General features: G+C 40.9%; 1 protein-coding gene across 5 annotated transcripts in view; it reads right to left on the reverse strand.

Annotated features, from left to right (window-relative positions):
• LOC111868839 (agrin) overlaps window positions 1-22,545 on the reverse strand; it is a 922,237-nt gene that overhangs the window by 255,769 nt on the left and 643,923 nt on the right. For all 5 annotated transcript variants that reach the window (XM_033753190.1, XM_033753193.1, XM_033753191.1 and 2 more), the window contains exon 4: window positions 19,541-19,750. In XM_033753190.1, coding sequence (XP_033609081.1) covers window positions 19,541-19,750 — 210 coding nt within the window. The remainder of the gene's footprint in view (window positions 1-19,540; window positions 19,751-22,545) is intronic.

The following is a 22,545-nucleotide window of genomic DNA, read 5'->3' on the forward strand; positions in this document are numbered from 1 at the left end:
AAGACCACGATGTTTCGGAGATTGGATTTGTCTCCGTCTTCAGGTGCGTAGGGAAGAATAAACCTACTCAGTTGGGCCCGTTAGAAAGAGCTAGTCTCAATCACAGGTCCAGTGATTGAGACCACGTCGTGTTCTATTGTCGTTTACATACCAGACGATGGATGAAGTCCAAAACAAGCCAAAATAAATTAAATAATATTTATCTCAGTAAACGTTACAGCTCTTTAATGATTAGGAATTCCACAATTTCTACTCATCTCCGAGTGTTATTAGGGTGATCAGTTGGTCACAACACGTAGCGCACATAGGAGAGAAGAGCAGAGTAGTGCATAGATTTGAGAGGAAGATGTGACGGGAGGAAATCGCCAACTAGGTGCACATGGAAGACCAGCTTTAGAATGAATTTTAAGGAAATGGACTGCGAGAGCGTGGACTGAATTTTTCTAGCTGAGGACAGGGAACAACGGCGAAATCTTGCGGAAACAATAAGAGTCAGTATTCAAAAAATGCTGGGAACAATTATCACTCAATTTCAAACAACAGCACAAGAGAACTATGTTGCCTAACAATTTGGAAACCTGAACCCGTTAATTCTCCTCAAGGAAATAACCACTCTTTACATAAATAACCAATAAAAGTCTATCAAGGGTAAATAGTTTAATATGAGTAGGTAATTCTTTTATCTTTACACGTTTCGGTCATTACAGCGATACAAAATAAAATATCTCTTATAAAGATAATCGCTGTTTATTCTGAAGGAAACACATAAATATATTTTGTGGCCAAAACTTCTGAATGTTAAGACAGTTGGTGCACATAGTAACCACTGTACTTTAAAGCGTTAATAAAGTAATAACTCTCAGATACTCGAATACAAATATATTTTTGAACATTATCCATCGTCCTGCATTTACCTAAAAACCGTCCTATTTATTTTTCAAAACACAGCGTTCCGGAGACTGGATTCTGTCTCCGTCTTCAGGTAAAGCTTACTCAGTTGGCCTAATCGATAGAGTTAGTCCCTATCTCCGGAAATAGGGACTAGTACTGTCCACTGGGTAGGTTTTAAATGAAGACGGAGACAGATTCCAGTCTCCGAAACATTGTTTTGAAAAATAAACAGGACGGTTTTTAGATAAAGATAGGAAGACGGATAATGCCCAGAAACCTATTATGTGCACTAATGTACACTTCACAAACGTTTAGATCTTATTTACACGGTTACACTTACACTACGTTGTGCAATTCTTTGAATACGTTGGAGAGATGGCGTGAATTTTAAGAGTAAAACAACTTAATATGCAATTGACAGGGTTGTATTATGGACTGTTTATTGGTTTATTCTTTACTTATCGACGGTATCGGTACCTCATAATCTACAGCGTCCAACTGTGGGATGATAAGATGGACACTTCACTGTACAGAATGTGGACGCGCACTGTCGTGGCTTCATTTTAGGTATTATCCCGGTCTGGAAGGGTTGACAAGAATCAAAAGAGAGACCTCAGTAATTAGAGCCTGTCTCAGGACCAGAATTTGAAACCGAGACCTGCCGAATATGAATAAGGGTTGCCACTCATTAGGGCCAGGTCGGGTAAGAGGGACAGGGATAAGCTGACAAGAATCGAAGTTCTTCTTGTTGGCAGATTAAGTCATCTATTATCATCGCAATTCATTTAGCCGGCTGAGCCTGAAAAAACTCTTTAATTAAGGCATAAATTTGACAGCATCTTCACTCGCCCCTAATGAGAGGGTGTGGAGATATGGCATCTCTGCTAAGCCACAAAACCTCAATTTATTACGGCAAACTGCCTCTAAAGGCATCAGCTTCAAAGAAGAACGGGAGAAGATATATGCTTCTAAGCGTCAACGCTGCCGGTCACGGTAGCTGAGCGGTCTAATGCATGTACTGTCTTCGCTCGCTTGGACACTGGTATCGTGGGTTCGAATCTGACTCAGGGCATGGATGTTTAGTTTGTGTTTGTACGTTTTTCTGTGTTTGTGTACAGGTAGAATCCTTGAGACGAGCTGATCACCCGCCCAAGGAGTCCTACCGAATGTGTAAGATCTAGAAAAACCGAAGTGAACGGAGAAGTTCATGGAGGTAGGCCTAGGCCCACTGGGGCTGTAGTGCCAAGGAAAAAAAAAGCGTCAACGCTGGTTGTTCACCTTCTTTAAATACAAAAGTATCCTACACAAAATTCTCAATTTTTCATTGTATCAATGGAAACCCATATAGGTCCACCTACTGCGTTAAAAAGATAACTACTTAGTGTTTTCTACGAGGACCTAACAAACCTCGAGTCTAAGACTAAACTTACTCTGTACTCTTCTGCAGAATGGAGAACAGTCATGACTCAAAGCGAAGTGAAATGTTGCGGTAGTTTCTGGATGCGACTGGAATCCTAATTCTCATTCATTATTTTTAATAAATAAATTTAATTTAATTTAATATATTTTATAAACATATTGCAACCTACTACATATAGTAATTTCGACAAGAAAAACAACCATTATCCCAGCGAAGAATTGACATTTCTGCTCGTGACAAAAAGAAGAATGAAGTTGGTAAATCCTTTAGCTCCTTTCTATAAATTGTCTTATTGGATCGGCTACGCTAAATTTCATATATTTGTAAGTAGACCATTGCCATCTTATCAAACATAATTAAATAAAACAGTAATTCGGTTTATTACTTATGTTTAATTTAACCACGCTACCTGTTGCTCAAATTATGCGGCGTCAAATTATAGGAAATTAATATGTATTTAATCGTAGATGGTTGCAAGAGAGAGACTGTGGCCTAACTAGATCCACTATGCTAGAATGTGCTTGGAGGGACAGAGGAAAATCACATATTTACTGAATGGAGCTCTGGAAGTGGGAAGTCCCGAGTACAAAGCAGGAAAGCTAACCAACCGAGAGCTATGTTCATAAGGGTCAGACGATATTCAAAGGAACAGAAAATGATAACATTATAAATATCCATTGAGTCATGATTCAGAGGAGAAAGTCTTGTTAGTGGAGAGGCCCTGAAACTTTCCTGACTCTACAAAATTAGACGCGAGGAAAACAAATTCTGTTATGCCATTTCTTAATTTCGGCCATGCCCTGTACCTACTGTCATATGGTAGCACAAAGCAGTTTGGTCTAGCATTAATGCTTTAGACTTGTATCAGGTTCAAATCTCAACCGGCACGCCTACTGCCCTTACAGAGGTCTTTATGGTTTTCATCAGTCCCTACATGCCAGTCCCTAGATAATACCTAGATTAGACGAACGACCGCTTCCTTTCAAATTACCTCCAGTTCATCAGTCATCGTAGTATTCAACGCTATATAGTCTAGACACTAGCACAAGACACTAAACACTAATAACGACATTCGGTAGCAAGCTTGAAACCCCCAAGACTGGTACAGGCAGTGCATAGTACAATACAGGCCAGATATTAAAGAAATGCTGGAGTTTTGCAAAGTTGTCTCTACAGACTACAGCGATGTGGTCGAGGTGACACCATAGCACACGCCGTAAGGAAACCAAAGCTTCGCTAAACTGCCTCCAGAGGGGCGCAGGATACACGTGGTAACTAGGAAACATGTAGCCCAAGTGGCCCTTGCAATCTGATAGGGAAGGACGTACAAACGGAAAGTAAGAGAACGAATCTGGGCAGATTTTCTAGGGTTGAAGTACTGTTTTCCCTAGGGAGTCAACAATAACAACCTATTAAGAACTTTCGTGAGTTTACTATTCTCTTCTGTCGAATGACGGTATATGATCGAAAATTAATAAAAACTAAATACTTTATATATATATTACAAGGAACAAACAATTCTGAAGTCTTCCCAATGAACTATGTAACTCTTTGAAGCAGAGCGGCTTCTAAACATACCACCTATATGAACCGACGTTACAGAGGAAAGTATCGCTTCTATCTTCAGGGTAGAAAAATCCGCGAGCGAGGAACCCAGCGTGAGCGGGGCCACAAATTCAAAGATATATAATTAGAGAAAATTTTCATAATTTTTTTAGTGATACTTTATCAACGACAATGTCAATGTAAGGTAAACGGACAGGAGAATTATGCAAAGAACACAGAAAGGGGTCATTATAATCCGTCTTAATCCATTGATGTATATCCATTTAAAAATTCAGTTTTCGTGGTACAGAAAGCGCTGTTTCTCTGCTTCTAAGACATAATAACTGACATGTTTAAAAAAATAATTGCTCTATATTCTCCGAATAATAAGATACACCGATCCACTACCTATCTCTCTGTCTGTCTTTCCGTCCGTCCGTCCGTCCGTCCGTCCATCCACCCATCCATGTCTGTACAGGCTTTATATTGGACCTTGGCGCTTTTTCAGTTTTTTAATCCTATACACTGTCGGTAGGACTCTTTGGACGGGAGATCAGCCTGCCGCAAGGCCGCTACCTAAACACAGAACAACACTAAAATAAAATAAACGCGCACAGACATTCATGCCTCAAGTGGGATTCGAACCGACGATCTCAGCATTGGATCCAGAGAAGACAGTTCATGCTTTAGACCTCGCGACCGCTGCGATCGGCATGCCGATCCACTGGGTGTGCAAGACGCAGAGCTTCTAGATGTTAAGATAGATGATTCACACATTTGTCAGCCTGATGTAAGTGGCTCACGTAGTGTCCCAGGATGTGCACGTAGACACTGACGGAGGTAACAAAAAATCTGAACCAGTAGATTAAAGAAATCTCTAATAGATTGTACTCTAACAATCTGACTTTTTTGTGAGCGCTTTCTGGCCCATGGCTTCTCGCTCTTTGCGTGCCCTTTCTAAGAATGTGTAAGTAGTAGGCGCAATTCTAATCTTTCCTCAACCAAAGTAGTAAATTTGTCCTCTCCCCAAAACAAGACGAATACACGTATTAGTGTGAAACCAAAAATAAGATCTGAAAGTTTGTGACGATGGTGCATTAGTGCAAATACTATGTTCCTGGACTTTACCCATCGTCCTGTTTTTATTTAAAATCATAGAATTTTCGTAGACTGGATTCTGTCTCCGTCTGCAGGTAAAACATAGTCAGATGGGCCCATCATCCGGACAGGAGATGCGGAAGAGCTCTATCGTTTGTTTTACCTGAAGATGGAGACAGAATCCAGTCTCCGAAACGTTGTGTTTTGAAATATATATAAAACGGCTTTTTTACATACAAATAGGTCGCTTGATAATGTTCAGAAACATAATATTTGTATTGAAAATCATGAATTCTATAACAAAACAATATATGGACTGAAATATGGAATTTAGAAAGGTGAAAATAGTCAAAGATGCTGCTGCAGACTGTAAATAAATGCAGGCACGCGTGTATACGTTAACACACGTGTATGTACACAGATCAAATCACATATAAAACACTCAGAGAATCACCCTAAAATATAGACTCGTACAAAAATCATGCCCAAAGGAAACCAGACACTAGCACCAACAGGCACGGAAGCTAATACACAGAAACATTTGGCACAACGAACATGTACATCAACAGAGCCACACACAAACACGAAATTTTCCTGAATAGAAACGGGAAGTTGTGTTTCGCGTGTAGTGGCCTTGTAGCTTATCTAACTAGGCTTGTGGAGGGAGGGGGTGTATCAGCCCTACTGTGCAAGTGCATGTTAAGTGGGGCAACATAAGCTCCCTATTGGCCGAGAAATAAATTACAGTCCACACCCTGGATTTCTGAACAGCGATAACACAATTTCACAGTTCAAATATCGCCCCAGATGCTTATAGCTCCCAGTTCAAGACAAACTTAAGTTTAAATGTTACAACCTTAATCTTAAGGCCACGTAGAATTTTATGGACTTTAGATAAGCACAGTAGTTTGCTTTCATAGAACATGATGGTATAACAAGGATTTCAAAATGAACATACATCGTATTAAGTCAATAAGCCTCAAACTTAGGGCCGCGCCATAACTCAAGCGGTTAGTCGCTGGCTTCCCACCGCGGCGGCCCGAGTTCGATCCCAGGTCTGGTCAAGTGGGATTTGTGGTGGGCAAAGTTACGCTGGGGCAGGATTTTTCTGAGCACTGCGGTTTCCCCTGCCAATCTTCATTCCACCAATTGCTCCATGATCATCCTCACCTATCATCTGGGCCTGGTAAAACAGGCCAGAAGTGGCCGCAGTACACGGGACTTAGTCCCACCCCACTAGCAATAAAAAAAACCCTCAAACTTCCATTTCATCTTGGAGCATGAAGGTCCTATGAATTTGAATGAGAAACTGAATAGAATAAAAAAACTCCGTGATTTGTCTGCAAGCGAACTATACCGATCGAGCGACCGCCGCTTGTTGGCGAAGTTCAGTGCCAACTTTTGCGGACAGAGGGTGTCGTGTGGTCAGCGCAACGAAAACCCACAGCAGTTAATTTCGGTTTTCTAGACCAGAGCTGCTATTTCCTTGAAATAGCTCCTCGATTATACTCACTAGTCTGAGTGGACCCAGTTCCAGACCCACTACTTCTCAGAAATAATCTGGTAGCGCCGGGAATCGAACCCGGACCTCTGGATCTGTACTAGTGTTAAAAATATCTAATCAATCACGTAACGTAAAATGTTATTAGATAGTGTGACTGGTGTAATTATATGGAACGTGACAATATAATTCTGGCTGAAGCACATCTCTCAACAAGTTCCATGGGCAGGAAGTGCAGACAAGAGGAGGAACTCTCCCAGAATACACCTCGTCATTGCCCAGCTTTAGCTAGGCACTTTCTGCTCCGCATAGTTGAGCTAAAGTGTGACGAGTGGGCCTCAGCAAGGAGGATTCTGGCTCTGGCATTGCGCACACTGAAGCCTGCAACGGTCCGAGTGCTTGGGCCAAACGAAGGCTGTCCTCCCTAAGTCAATACAAGTGTCAATACGTTTTCATTGCTGCCAACTTACGCTCTTTTGCTGCAACATTCCCGTATTTGTAATTAAGATGATAAAGCAACATGCCATGTGAAATTGTTCTTGCTCTCATTTAATTAAGCTCCACGGAATGGAGATGTAAAGAGCAGTGAAGGTTTAGCTCCGCTAGATAGAGGTGAACAGTAACTTCAAGCTCCGGTCGCTTAACCCCGCGGTATCCATTAAATGAGGCTAGGTGGGCTCTAGAGTCGATCTGAAGGATGCGGAGAAGAGAAATATCTCTTGTCCCTGCAGGAAACCGAACCCTGGCCGTCCAGCTCGTAGCCCATCACTATAAATCGTACGTTATTACTGCTCCTAGGCCGAAGAAGCGTCATAACCGATTACAGAGCAAAACAAGAAATTTGCTTTCATCGTCAATTTGAAATTGTAAACTCGTTTTAGTGTTCGTATTAAATTCATTGCAGAATTAAAAGCCAAATTTACTTTCAGCTTTGATGGTTAATTCCAAGGAATGGACGGCACGAAAATTAGTAAATGATATATATATAAATATATATATATATATATACAGTCACCAAATTTTGTAGATTATTGGGGCAAGCATAGCTTCAAATAAGCACTGATATTTGTATTCGGTTTCAGTTCTTTTCCTTCTATTTTAATTGCCCAGGAATACGGCCTTTATATTTCCCGCTATCGTCGGTACACCTCGCCTCTCTCTCCGGGAGGAAGTTGGGTATGCTGGATTCAGAGGAGCTATGTAACTGAGTTGGCAATTTACAAATTTTTACGGTCGATCTAATTGATCTAGGTAGCTTACAGTTCAAAGGGCGCTGCCGCCTCTTTCAGAATATTTGTCGCTCCAGTGGCTCTTGGATTTAGACACGTGGCAGGTTCGCATCAAGCCCTTAAAACGTGGTCGCGAACTTCTCAAACAAGGGTTTCTCAAGGACACAAACTTACACTACGAAGCGTAGTAAAATTGTTCATGGTCATTATGACAAGGGTATACAAAGGTGGAAGAACCATAAAAGTTGACCAAGTCGGGGAATGGAACATTCTTTCTTGTACTGAAAAGTGGCCGAGTCGACCCAGGGCCATAGTGCGGGTGGAAGGATTAGGTAAATTGAAAAATTCCAACCACCTCATCTGGACTTGAACCTGCGACCTTCCGGCTTGTAGCATAGTGCCTCAAACAACTACGCTGCCGTGTGCCCCAAGTAACATAGATACATAGACTAATTAGTAAATGTTTAATTTTATGACAGACCTTGCTCTCGACTTTTACATTCTGTGGCATAACTAAAGCTAGGACTAAATTCCAGCAAATGCAACAATGATTTTAATTATTAATATTTTTTATTTATTATGATTTATATTTTTTATTATAACTATTAAATCATCGTTGCATTTGGTGGAATTTAATCGTAAATGTCCTTATCGCAAACGTAGTCCTGGACGAGTTAATTACTGCGGTGACTAGGAAGACTGTACATCTTATAGTATCGATTTCCGTCTCTAATGCAAAAATATTAATTTAACAACTTTATTTCACACTTAATTCACTAGATGTTACTTAAATAAATAAAAGTCATTACAATTATTAAAATATATGTAACATAAACACCGAATGTACGTATATTTTAATAATTTTTAATGACATTTTAAGAAGTTAACGAAGATACAGTGAATTAAGTGTGAATTAATGCTGTTAAATTAATATTTTTGCATTATACACCGAAATCAATACTCAAAGTTGTACTTCAATGCAACAGGATGCTGAAATATAATATTATGAAGACTACAGTCTTGTGGACTAAACACAACGCAGGTAGGAGACAGCCTGACCTATCGCATCCATCCTCAGTATCGGAGAGTGAGTCAAGCAAGAAACCAGCCTGCTTCTAGTGGTCTCTTTCCTGGATTGCTCTATCCTAAGGATGAAAGCGGTATATTCCTCCCGAACATCAAGACTTGTCCGCCCTATACGGCGTTATAACCCATAACACCGTGGGTTTAAACTTTTATTTTATCAGCTATTGTGTAAACTGGCTATTGAAATGGAAGGGTGAGCTAGTAACATTCATTTAATGACTCAGCTGGCTTATGTGAGCATTGCGTCGCAAGTGATCACTGTACCCCGAGAGAAACGCAAGGCTGAGAAGCGACAGACCAAACCAGTTCTCATATGAGCAAAATTAGCTGAGCTGAAGTTTACATTAAAAGAAAATCCGTGTTCTGGGTCCTGCATCGGCGGTGCCTCCCTCAACCACGGTGGCGACGTTTGGATGAACGCGGATCTGTGGAAAAAATAAAAATAAAACAAAAATAAAAACAAGAACTGGCTTGGCCTTCACTAAAATATAGATTTAAAAAAGGTTATACAGTGCAAAGGTCATGTACTTGAGTGAGTAAGTATGAGTGTGAAACGTAAATGCAAAAACAAGAAAAGACAAAAAATTAGTTGAGTTTATGAGGTAGAATAGATAAATAGAAATACAACTGAGCAAGTAGTAGTAGTAGTAGTAGTAGTAGTAGTAGTAGCAGCAGCAGTAATGGTAGTAGCAGCATGAAAGAATACTGTGACATGACGCCTGAATGCCGGGAGTGTGCAGTCAGAAAAGCACAGCAGAGATGTCCATTGCTAAACAACAACTCTGTAAACATCTTCCCGCTAAAGCGAGTCACAACAATAGCACGCCTGGTCAACAGTAGAGGATAATTGTTGCTGGCCAATGGATATGTTTTCTGGGTGGTCCGTGCCGAAAATTTATAAAGTACAACGAAGGTCGTTTGCAGTCAGTCGAGCGTCGAGCGCCTGCCGGCCAGGACATGTGCCTGGAAGCAGAGGAGTTGAATTGAGGAATTCAGGCATCAGAATTATTGAGGGCAGTTTAGTTGAGACTTGAAGGTGAGTTTGTGAAGGTAAGACTTAACGAGTGATGTGAAGACTTTATGTGTCTGGTAGTATAGTGATATCTGGAGTGTGGCAATTATAGTTCCTGTGTTAAATCCGTTGCCCGGAAACGGAAAAAGAAAACATTATAAAAGAATAGCCATTGTTGAGAGCTGTTACGAAGACTAGTGACAGCAGACTGTGAAGACCTAGTGTGGAATGATTTGTAGTGTGAAAGCAAGTAAGAGGGATATACTGGATTGTAGTTTCTAGTAATAAGCAGACAATAAATCTATTCACCAAACCAGAACCCGTCTACAGTCACTAAAACACGTGACGATACAATAGTATTTTTGTACAGCTTCATTTACGATGTTCTGATTAAGAAAACCTAAGGTCGGACCGTAGGATGACTAATGGTGACTAGTGAATTGAAAATGATTTTGATTGGTCGCCTGCTTCCCACTACGGGATCTGTGTTCGATCACAGGCCAGCTCATGCGAGGTTCTGTGGTGGACAATGTGGGACTTGGTCAGGTTCTCTCTGGGAACTTTGGTTTCAACTGTCAATTCTAATCCCACAAACTATTCTACATTCATTAATAATTTTACTGTTCGAAGTCATATATTGTCGGCACTGAGCGTCGTTAAGCAACAACTTAATGAGATTAAAGAAAAGCGGCTGTGGTCTATTCAAGGTAATAATACCTCGGCATTTTCGTCGAAGGACTGATGAATACCAGGAAGGGCCTCAGTCAAGATAGCTATTGTCCTGGTCGGAATTCGAAATGAGAAACTCTTGAATACGAATACAAAATTAAAGCGAAACACTGGCTTTTTCTGGAAAAGTAGCAAGGTGAGTTACGTATTTCTAATGGCAACCTTTAATCTGGTGATATAAGCAGCATGCAGTGCTGTAGGAAACCAAGTTATGCTGGCAGAGATCTGTGTATAAGAGAGTAAATTAATATTTAAATTATATTCAATAATAACAAAAATGATGAAATTGTAAGAGACGACGGAATAGAAACAGATGTCAAAATACAGGCAAATTATCTATATTTACTGGGTTGTGATAAGCGAATTAAGGAGGGAAATATTGAAGAATGTCATTTTGGCATAAACTGAAACCGTATATGTAAGCAAAATTAAGAAATACAAAGAATTGGCTGTAGAAAAAAAACGCAAAAGTAACATCTGATAGGGTCCATATGCGACCACAGATCGCCTCAACTACAGATGCAATGCCTCGAATTGTCACAAGCCTAGTAGGGAAATTCAGGCGCCGTTTCCTACATGCTTGGCGTCAGCTTAAAATGAACTGTTTCGCTTATAGAAACTTGAGCTTTAAACAACCGGGAAAACCAAAATCTTTCAGCATACTATGAACATACAGCACCTCCGGTAAGGGTATGGGGGCTAGCTCTATCGATTTGGTCCAACTGAAAACGGAGACAGAATCCAGTCTCCGAAACGTTGTGTTTTGAAAATTAAACAGGGCTGTCATTATAGGTAAAGACGGGACAATGGATAATGTATAGAAACATAAAATTTCTGCTAATGTACCAACGTCACAAACCTGTAGATCTTTCTGACATATACAGGGGTTTCAAAAATGTGTTGCGGCGGAATTAATGGCGCTTAATTTCGGTTGTTTCGTGATCCTTGGATTCCTCTGATGCGGGCAAGCGTTTTGTAAGGAACTTGCACAAAATGTCGGAAGATATTACACTAGATGATCCCGGAAATACTGCTGTCACAAGCTCAGATATAATTCTATATGTATAATATAAACTCCATCGTAAATGAAATACTTTGTTGTAGTTCCTGTTCCCCTTCTTTTACACTACATGTTTCGGCTGCAACCGGCCATCATCAGGTGTATTTCACTGCACGTAGCTGTCACACTGCACTCAGTAATAACATTTAAACTCCAGATTTCCAATTGTTCATTGCTCTGTCGTCAATCGGCACCCGATATTCCAGAACTCCCCTTGTCGGTTTTGTCAGTTATGTTTAAAACCTTTATTAATATTCACACATCGAATGATTTATAATTTTAAATTCTCAATTTAGCTTTAATATTTAAAATTTAAATTTAAATTTAAAGAAAAATCAAAGAGATACCTGCTCTATGCTTATATGTGCTGCAGCGGCTACCTCTTGCTTTCAGCACAGCTCGCCTGTTATCTGCTCTATGCTTATATGTGCTGCAGCGGCTACCTCTTGCTTTCAGCACAGCTCGCCTGTTATCTGCTCTATGCTTATATGTGCTGCAGCGGCTACCTCTTGCTTTCAGCACAGCTCGCCTGTTATCTGCTCTATGCTTATATGTGCTGCAGCGGCTACCTCTTGCTTTCAGCACAGCTCACCTGTTATTTTGTGCAGGCTCTCTCTGTCCATGCCACTTTAATTTAATTTTCTTTAATACGTTTGCTGTCTGGAGTGTTGGGTGCTGGAATATCGGGTGCCGATTGGCGACAGAGCAATGAACAATTGGAAATCTGGAGTTTAAATGTTAATATTGAGTGCAGTGTGACAGCTGCGTGAAGTGAAATACACCTGATGATGACCGATTACGGCCGAAACATGTAGTGTAAAAGAAAGGGGATAAGAACTACAATAAAGTGTTACATTTATGACGGAGTTCATATTATACATATAGAAGTGTGGAATGTAACAGGATGCTTAAATATAATATCGGATATAATATACGATATGTTATATTAAGTCAAAAGGTAAAATTAATTAAGCACTACGCCAATGAAGGTGTATGGGGAAGTGGATGAACATTTTCAAAATATCTTGATCTCGGCACTTGTTGTAGGTGAGTGGTCAAATTCACGCCCCGGCAGCTTTACCTCCGGTACCCATTGCATATGAAGCTGGGTCGAACCCAGAGCTGGTCTGGACGACATTGAGAAAAGAAAATTCTAGACCGTAACAGGACTCGAACTTTGACCCCTCTATTGTCCAGCCCGTAGCCAGTCGCTATCCCTGCTCCTGTTATATTAAGGTATGTTTTTAAGTAGGTCACTCTGTACAATCGAAGAAGGGTACAGAAAATTCTATTAGTGATAGTGGAGGAGCGGCGAAGCAGAATCGAGGAAGTTCACTTGTTTCAAACAGCAATGGCTGTTGTCATCAGGAGGACCAACCGGGAACTGTGAAACTGATGACGCCCACTGCACTAGAGTTGCAGCGCAGGTGCACAGTTAGGTTATGTAATGTTACCGCTGAATGGCATTCAACACATATGCCTGCAGCGGGAGAAAGGACTAACGCCCAATTCGTGTCAAGCTAAATATATTCCAGTTATATATTTAAAAGTAAAGAATTATTTAAATTCAATTGCAGCGGAAATTAATTACTTTGCACTTCAAATGGTTGTTGAAATTACTTTATCAAAATTTAAAACTGTGATACGCTTCTGAATTAATCGGTTTTACAGTGAAATTGGTATTCAGTGGGGATGTTTTCAGACAATTTATTGCGATAATTCATGTACATAAATCGCTGAAACAAGAAAAATTTTAATATCACACAGTTATATGGAAAGTTGATCTGTCATGTCGGGTGAAGAAAGAGACCATGGTACTAATGAGCCTCCTTCAGGACCAGGAGAAACCGTATTGTTGCAGGCCGCGCCATAGCTCAAGAGGTTAGTCGCTGGCTTCCCACCGCTGCCTCCCGGGTTCGATCCCGGGTCTGGTCAAGTGCGATTTGTGGTGGACAAAGTGGCGCTGGGGCTGTTTTTTTCCAGTACTTCGGTTTCCCCCGACAATCTTCATTCCACCAAATTCTCCATCATCATAATCGCCCGGGGTAGGTACAATAGGCCAATCAGTAGTCCCCGTGCCGAGTGGACCCAGTTGGACTCCACCACCCACTATGCGAATCTGTATTGTTGCGACCGACATAGGAGGTGGTTCATCCAGTAACGAAGTCTGCATTTATGGAAGGTGTACTATTGTAGTCTCAGAGTTCCTCGCTGCAGATCTATAGCTCCCGGGTTAGATTTCCGGCGCTACCAAATTTTGTGAGAAATAGTGGGTCTGGAACGGGTCCAGTCAGCCTTGTGAAGATAACTGAGGTGTTATTTCAAGGAAATAGCGGCTCTTGCCTAGAAAACCGAGATTAACGGCCGTGGAGATCCGTTGCGCTCACCACGTCACCTCTATCCGCAAAAGTTGGCACTAGTTTCGTTGACAAGCAGCCGTCGCTCTGTCGATATAATTCGTTCGTCGACTAAAAGCCACGGAGTAATATTGTAGTCAAATATATAACATAACGAATTATATATGTCGAGAATAATTTCACTTGGCGTAGGCTTTTTTTATTGCTAGTGGGGTGGGACTAAGTTCCTTGCACTGCGGCCACTTCTGGTCTATTGTACCAGCCCAAGATGATAGGTGAGGGTGATTGTGGAGCAATTGGTGGAATGAAGATTGACAGGGAAAACCGAAGTACTCGGAGAATACGTGCCCCAGCGTCACTTTGTCCACCACAAATCCCACTTGACTAGACCTGGGATCGAACCCGGGCCGCCGCGGTGCGAAGCCAGCGACTAACCCTGTGGTAGACTTACAAAACGATATTTCTATATTAAATAGATTTAAAAGTGAATAATGGTGACAAAGCGGAATCATTATTCAATACTATTCTTGAAACAAGAGTCTGATATTGAAAGTCTTAGGTAAGTGTGATACTGATGGCATTATGTTGTTCTGAATGTGCATGACCTACTTCAGGACAAAATTAACGAGTCTACACGAAGTCACACAAGTCTAGAACCATTCTACAGAATATGTATCTACCATTCATGGCAATGCAAACGCGTACACATTTTTGCCAGACAAGGAAGAAAAGTGCTTCACAATTTGGTCCTGGCGTTGGTGAGCATTGCCTCCTTCTACAGAAATTGCCTGTAGTTCTAGATCTGTGCGTATCTTGTAGAAGAAAACAAAACCTAAAAATTAAGAATTATTTCTTTTTTTAGTAAAATGTAGAATAAAATAATTGTTCAAGGTAGCTAATAAGTCATTATATAATACTGTAAAGAACACATTTTGGGAACGAGAGTAATAAATCAAAGTTGTATCGACGAAAACACGAAAAACGATAATTTTTTGATAATGACTGTTATTATTATGTTCAGAATAATTTGTCTTCCCGTCTGCTGCCTAACAAATTTAAGATCGATATATGTCTACGAAGAAGACTGCCATGAATTTAAACGCCTGCAATTCAGGAATGGAAAGAGACGATATCTGTACTTGCAGTGTACCCGCCAACTCACTTCAGCTGTGGTTACTGGCCAGCAGCTTTCATGTTCTGCGCGATGGGTAGAGTATCTAGCGCACATCAGAGAGCACAGACAAATTTGTGGTATGCAAACGCTGAATCCATTATTCGAGTTCAGCCTGAATTTAGACATGAGTGTGGCTAGAGACCACGTGATGACAAGAGCATTAAGAGATGTTATGACCAATCTAGAAGGACTGGCAGTGCGAAAAAGGGGGATTGTACTGAGAGGCCTAGGGGATCTGATAAACATGTGGAACGTGCTAGACAAACATTCATACGGAGTCCGAAGAAGTCAATCTCCAGAATAAGCGAAGAGTTACAGCACGTCTGGCAAGAGGTGGACTGTGGGTGGGAGATAGACAAAGCTACAGAGGACTCACGCTCCGAAGTGTTTCACCCCTAACAACTGCGTGTAAAATTATGTCACGTATCCTGGTTACGTGAATAATAATTAACGGTGTATGGATTAGATGAAATGATTTTTGGACGGTCACCAATCGCAGCTACAAATAATCATAACACTTCAAAAGATTACTGGAACAATAATACACAAAGTAATGTCTTCAACAGATGTTCCTTGTACGAATTCGGTGATTGAAGTCTGTACGAAGGCAAGTCAAAATTCTTAGTTCTGTAAGTCCGCAATTAAGTAATTCCGTCACGAATGAACGAATTCGAGTCTAGTCTTATACTACGACCGACGGTCAATTTGCCAGTGAAGCTTGGAATAAATCACCCATCTGGGACTTACGACTAGATTCTAATAGTGTCAAACAGTTGCTGTTTTGCTGATGGGGGATGCTGTCTCTGAAAAGAGGACGGATCTGTCGTTAACGATTGCTGCTGGTCATCGCCAGCGCACTCATTCTCGGCTACGAGTCCCGTGGGACTCGCGACCATATTTTACTGTCTCAGATTTGAAACTTTCTTGTCCATCGCCTCCTACGCCTCCCTGGGCAAGCTCCCGTGTCTTTCGGCGAACCGTGTTGAAGTCACCTCCTTCAACAGTACAGTATTCACGTTCTTAGCCGTTACTGTGCTTTGAACGGTTCGCTGCAGTGAATATTGACTTTTAATCAGTAAAATTTACATTGCGTGAATCAAAACCCTAGTAACCGAAGTTCTATTGTTGCCTGCCTTACCTAGGACATGTGTTTATCGAGCCGTTGCCTAGCTATACGTGTTAACAATATTTCAATTGATGAGCAGCATACTGCAAACAACATCTTCATATCTGTTTTCGTTCCCTAGCTACATGTGCTTGAAATCATGGAATTCCTTTTGGTTGTCTCTGTACTCACAGAACCTCGGGATTGATCCACGCTCTTCCACCTCACATAATCAATTCCAATATCGACTTTTTATGTGTTTATTTATAGGTACTTGCATATTTGGCTTCCAATTTCCTTGTCAATTAAACTTTACTCGAAATATTATAATAATACATCCCATTGTCTTATACATGTAATACGGTGGTTCTGTGAAATTTTCTTAATTAATGGTACCTCCAAGTTATGCAGAGTTCTGATCATTAGTTTGTCTATAAGCAAGTATTAGCCGCCATGCGTACTAAAGTCACTGGGAGCAAGAAGCCAAAATAATGTTAAATATGAATGCGAGTGGGAAGTGCTTCAGAATATTTAAGATGTACCAGCTCCGTCCAAATTTCCAAACAGCAGAAAACTGCATTTATTGCTCCGCGACGCTAATAATATGAACATTTAAAAATTTTGGTAAGTGGGGATGCAAATCATCTGTAAACAGAAAAACTTCTTTTCAATTCTTAGGGCTAACGGAAGTGTTATCATGTCATTATAATTTATAAAAGAAATTCAAAAGTTGGATTTAACACTGGCTATCTGATACATAAATTTATTCGAAGTAATTAAAGTTTAGAAGAATTCCGTCTTCTGGGATGTGGCGCTGTGTGAGCCGACATTTTGGAGGAATATATGGCCTCGATCTCCATGGTTATAGAAGTCCTCGAGCGAGGAATCTACCTGAGCAGGTGGCTGTCGGGTTACACAATATCTACACGGCGCCACGTTCCAGAAGACAACGTTCTTCAGAATATACTGCCTGTATCGTCAGGTGTAGAATTGCAGAAAATTGAAATTTAGGACATCTTTCGGACTAGCTTGTCACACTCTTCCTGTAGTGAATCTTTTTTTCACAGTTAAAAACATAAACGCGGGTGGACAGTGTTCAAGCGCCACAGTCTCGCCTGTGTTTTTGGGATTCATCGATGGTGATATTCATTCGTTCGTTCGGCTAATCAGACTTCACATCCACTTGCAAAAATTGACAGTGCGATTGTTATAAACATTTGGGGGTACACGCGAACTCAATCAGAAATTCTTATTTCAGCTGAGATTTCGGCATGTTCCGCCTGCCGAGTTTACTTAAATCGGTGTTCTCGGTAACGAAGGCAGTTCTAGTTCTTCTCCTTCTGACAAATTCTTCGATTTCTATTTGGGATTCTTCCCTACATTTCGGCCGGTACTTCCACTGGACTAGCCCTACATCTCGCAGTTGTACTTATACCAAGTGTACCACTACACTTGTACTTGTACTTTTAGTGAAGTTAAACCACGCGTGACAATCTGTCGCAGTTACAAAGGGTGAAATTTCAACGTGCCAATTGAAAAGCACGGCATTGTCATTCATCAGGTGCCTGTGAACTTGAAAGATGATCACGTGTTTGTCAATTAACAATCGAAATTATAGCGATTGTTCCAATTCACTTTGTCTTAATCCGTGCAAATCAATGACCTACATGGCATCATATAAGGTTTTATATGCAGTATTCCGTGAAATAAATACGTGCTCTGCCCAAACCATTGTTTACAACCCTACCGAGAAAAGGCCGTGGATACAGAAGGTGTGGAATCCAAAACGGTCGATTACAAAAAATTCTCTGCTATATCAACTTTATTGTCTTTCCGTCATCAATATTACACGTGGAGAACTGTATCTTATACTGTGTACATATACATATATTATTATTTACTAGGAAATATTCTGCCCCATTTTATTAATCAACTCTGATGTGTTAGCAAGAAAATCTCCTGCTGACGCGAAGAATGTAACCATTAGAGAGAATTTCCTTGTCTAGGCTTCTATACAGGATCCGCCAAATAACAGAAACAGCGCTAATATCAGGACAATCGCTCTCTTTAGCATCCCTTCCTTTGCAATCAGATTAATCTAGAAACTGAACCGCTGCTTCAAATTTAAGTTTTATTAAGAATTTAGCTCGAATTTTTAAAGCTTTAATACATATGTAATATATATATATATATATTGGAAAACATTACTGTAGATCAATATTTTTCTTGGGAAACAAATAAGCGACTGATGGCATTCCACGAAGTCGAAACATTGTAAGGGGTAATGCAAACTAAAATTGAAATATAACAGAATATATTTGCCCAAATTAAATGAATTTAAGTGAATTACGAGTACTATTATTTATACAGTGTGGCATGTCAGGCCAATATCAATATACTGGACACCTCATTTTAATCACAACACACATTAATGTAGTTAATCAAGTTATTGATTTGGTAGGTTCCTATAAGTGGGCTGTTCAATTAACTGGTTTTCAAGAAACAAAATCACTTTCTGCCGTATCTGATATACTGCGCTAATTTTACCTCATTCAGTCATATAAGGAATATATCGAAGGGGTGAAAAAATCCACATGGATCGATTCCCTCCAGTTTACCCACGGACTGTTATGTTCCAAATCTGTCGGCCTCTTGTACCCCTTTCCACTGCAGCAATTCGCGTTGGCGCCTCCTCTGCACTAATAACGATGTTGGCTAAGACATTTTCACAAGAATGTGGAATAAATGTGGGTAGATAACATTCGTTAGCACTAACCGTTCTGAGTTGGGCCGCGCCATAGCTCAAGCGGTTAGTCGCTGGCTTCCCACCGCGGCGGCCAGGGTTTGATCATGGGTCCTGTCAAGTGGAATTTGTGGTGGGCAAAGTGGCGCTGGGGCAGGTTTTCTCCGAGTACTTCGGTTTCCCCTGCCAATCTTCATTCCACCAATTGCTCCATGATCATCCTCACCTATCATCTGGGCCTGGTAAAACAGGCCAGAAGTGGCCGCAGTACACGGGACTTAGTCCCACCCCACTAGCAATAAAAAGAATCGTTCTGGGTTGGTTTACATATACCAGAGGTTGTTGGAGGGGAATACAACAGTGTGTGAGATGGGGAGGCTTCGAGAATGGTCACTCCCACCATTCACGGGATATCTGTCCGCGGCTTCCGTAAGTCGAAAAGTTGCAAAACAATCGAGAATAAATTGTGTGGGACATACATTTTCCTGTAGAAAGACCAGTACACTTCAACTAAAATAAGCTTGGAGTCGCTCGGTTTCCATACCCGCACTCAATACATAAAGAGTTTCGAGAGAAGGTTCAGTACTTACCACAGTCTCCGGCATGCTGAACGCGCGTGTTCTTCTCCTCTCGACAAGACTTCATTCTCAACATGCAGTGGTTAGTGTAGGTGACACCGTCGGTACCACACACCGGTGTGAACATGGCGGGACACTCGGTGGGGCACTGGCATTCAGCTCGCCCCTCGGGAGTCTGCACACAGTTGGCCCCATATGCACAGTACGTCTTCTCGCAAGGCTCTGCAACAGAACGGGCAACATAACTGTCAATGCAAGCAACACTCTCTGTACTACACACCGGTGTGTACATGGCGGGACATGTAGATCTCCTGAATACGTGGAAATTTCATGGAATATACAGCGAAAACATAGCGTTCACTATGTGACATCCCAATTCATTATTCAGAGTAACTGCACAATATTCCAAGCTTAGACGAAAGTTTAAATTATGAAATAAAGGAATTCGTACTGGAATCGAAGGAAAGTGTCATGTTACTTTACTGAAAACAGACTAACCTAATCAGTAGCCCAGTAGGAATCCCAGGTTCGCACCTACGTATCTACCTACTTAAGACCAACTAACCACCCTGTCTGCCTGCCAGCCCTTAAATTTAAAGGGGGTCACAAGCAGTGAAGTTTATTCGGTAATTAACACGCCCATGGTTCCAAAAAATTAAGAATCTGGGAAGTCAGGGGTTACTTATTACATTGACATCATCTGTGGATAAAAGAAAAGACTGAAAAAGCTGCAAATATTTATTACAACTAATTTACGAGGATCATATTAAAAACATTACGTTAAAACAAAGGATGTTACTAATATTGTGTATCCGTATTATTTCCATACAAGCAATACTCTCAGAACAAAAAGTTACAAAACATAACAACTAGCCCCAGTCTCCCCAACATTTTAAGGTACTTACGGGTAAGTATATCTCAACATCCTTTTAATGTACTTACGGGTAAGTATATCTCAACATCTATAACGTTGTGCTCTAATATTATAGGCAAACGCTGTATGGCTATAAATAAGCCATGTAAGAATTTTGACGAATAAATTTGCTGGAGAAATCATAAAAGGTAAAGAAATTCAGCCAGTTTCCAATCCCCAGGTCAAGGTATGAACCCAGAACCCCCGAATTCGGAAGAAGGTCCTAACCAACTTCTAAGGTAAGTTGGTAGTAGCCGCAGGTATCAAGCCTCCAATCGGGTTGAACTGCACCAGTAAAATCGATACGCGACTAGTGGCACATTTCCTTCCTCAATTCTGTTTTATGCAGACGGCCTGGAAAGCCAACTGGGGCTAATTAATTATTAATTGGGGGTTGTGGAGGAGGTCCAGACCTTCGTTCCTTTGCCCAATAATTAACTGAGAGACCACGGGAAATTCTGCGCAGTGCATGTGGTACAGGACGTTTATAAATTAACAGTAATTAACTCTGTGATGGAACTCTTAGTTGTTAAGATGGTAAACAGAGCGCCCTTCATGAAGGTCCATCTTTGTGTTCCTAGGAACTGGCGCCCTGATTTCATCTTGAGACCTTCATCCAGTAAACATCCTCTCACTGTCTTCTGGAAAGCTACATTTTAATATTACATTTCCATACAGCCCATGACTCAATAACTCTTTCCTTTCTAATTTCCGGACTTGAATGTATTTTCACGTATTAAGAGTTTGCGTGACTAATAATAAGGGATTGTGGAATGGATGTATTATACCTTATGTTACAATCACTCTTAATTACAATCACTTATAGCGGTTCCCATAGTGTGGCTAGAAGGAATAGGACAGTTTAATAAATCTAATAACCTCATTGGGATTAGAACCCGCGACCTTCCGACTTGCAGTATAGTGCATTAACCAACTACGCTTCCGCGGTGTGGTTATGTACACTTCATTTGTCTCCAGGATCATTTATTGCCGATACAAAAGGGCTGTTTCAATTCTAATGACAAGGACAATTTAATATCACTGCGCATGGTCAGAAAATGTGTTCCTCTTTCATTCCTTCGTGTATTATAATGACGCTGTTAATACCTCAGACAATAAGCCAAATGTACGATGGTCAGATATTACTGAATTGCAAGGGCTGCAGAAGCAAGCAACAGTAGAAAATTGCCTGGAGGAACTAATGAAAACTGCGATATGTCTCAATCAGGATGCTAGGCGTCCTGACCGATATACGAACCACGAACTTCCTGAATAAAAATCATAAACATTAGTGTGTAAGACAACTTGTTTCTTAATATTCTCTCATGGATGTTCATAATTGTTTACCATATCGAGAAGTGTTGTGAGGTTAGTTTCTTGCGTTACAATCTCATTTCTATAAAGGGATGTGTTTCAGAAAGCTTACAAATTTCGACTTGAGCTCCATGAACAGTAGCAGTTATAGTCGACAAAAAATTAAACTTCCATGAGTGTTTTTAATATCGGTTTCCAATACCACCTTTAATTCAATTTGTTCAATGTCAGGTTTTAGCAAACGTGACTCTTTAGAGTAACGCCGTGTAGTTCGATAGGTCAGCGGAGCTCCGTAGGAACGTACTGCTTTTCCATTCTCCATTCTTACTGCCAGCATCTGGCCGACTGTCAGCTTAACTTGATTTCTTACCCTGAAAATGAGGCAGAATATTCCTCCCAAAAGTCGACAAACTATGAGTCTACACGATATTACACCCCAGAAGACAGACCCGTTCATTAAAAAAGTAAATATTTCCCTATAACAGGCCGTGGAGGTCCACGGAGTTGTGAGATGTTGTGGCTCCCACATTTTCTAGAAAATCGGCTCACAGATGGCTGTGAGGTTGTAATCCTTACGCGCTGGGCGCCATTTACCACCAAGAATATTCCTGGTACACATTTCTGTTAGAGGCTGAGTCAACCCCATGGCCATAATGCGGCTAGAAGGATTAGGTGAATTGAAAAAAATCCACCCCATCGGGATTTCATCCCGCGACCTTCCGGTTTATAGCGTAGTGCCTCAACAAACAGCGCTACCGCGTACCCAGACCCGTTCATTATACTTTTATTT

The sequence above is a fragment of the Cryptotermes secundus genome, unplaced genomic scaffold, assembly GCF_002891405.2.
Source record: "Cryptotermes secundus unplaced genomic scaffold, Csec_1.0 scaffold310, whole genome shotgun sequence".
NCBI lineage: Eukaryota > Metazoa > Arthropoda > Insecta > Blattodea > Kalotermitidae > Cryptotermes > Cryptotermes secundus.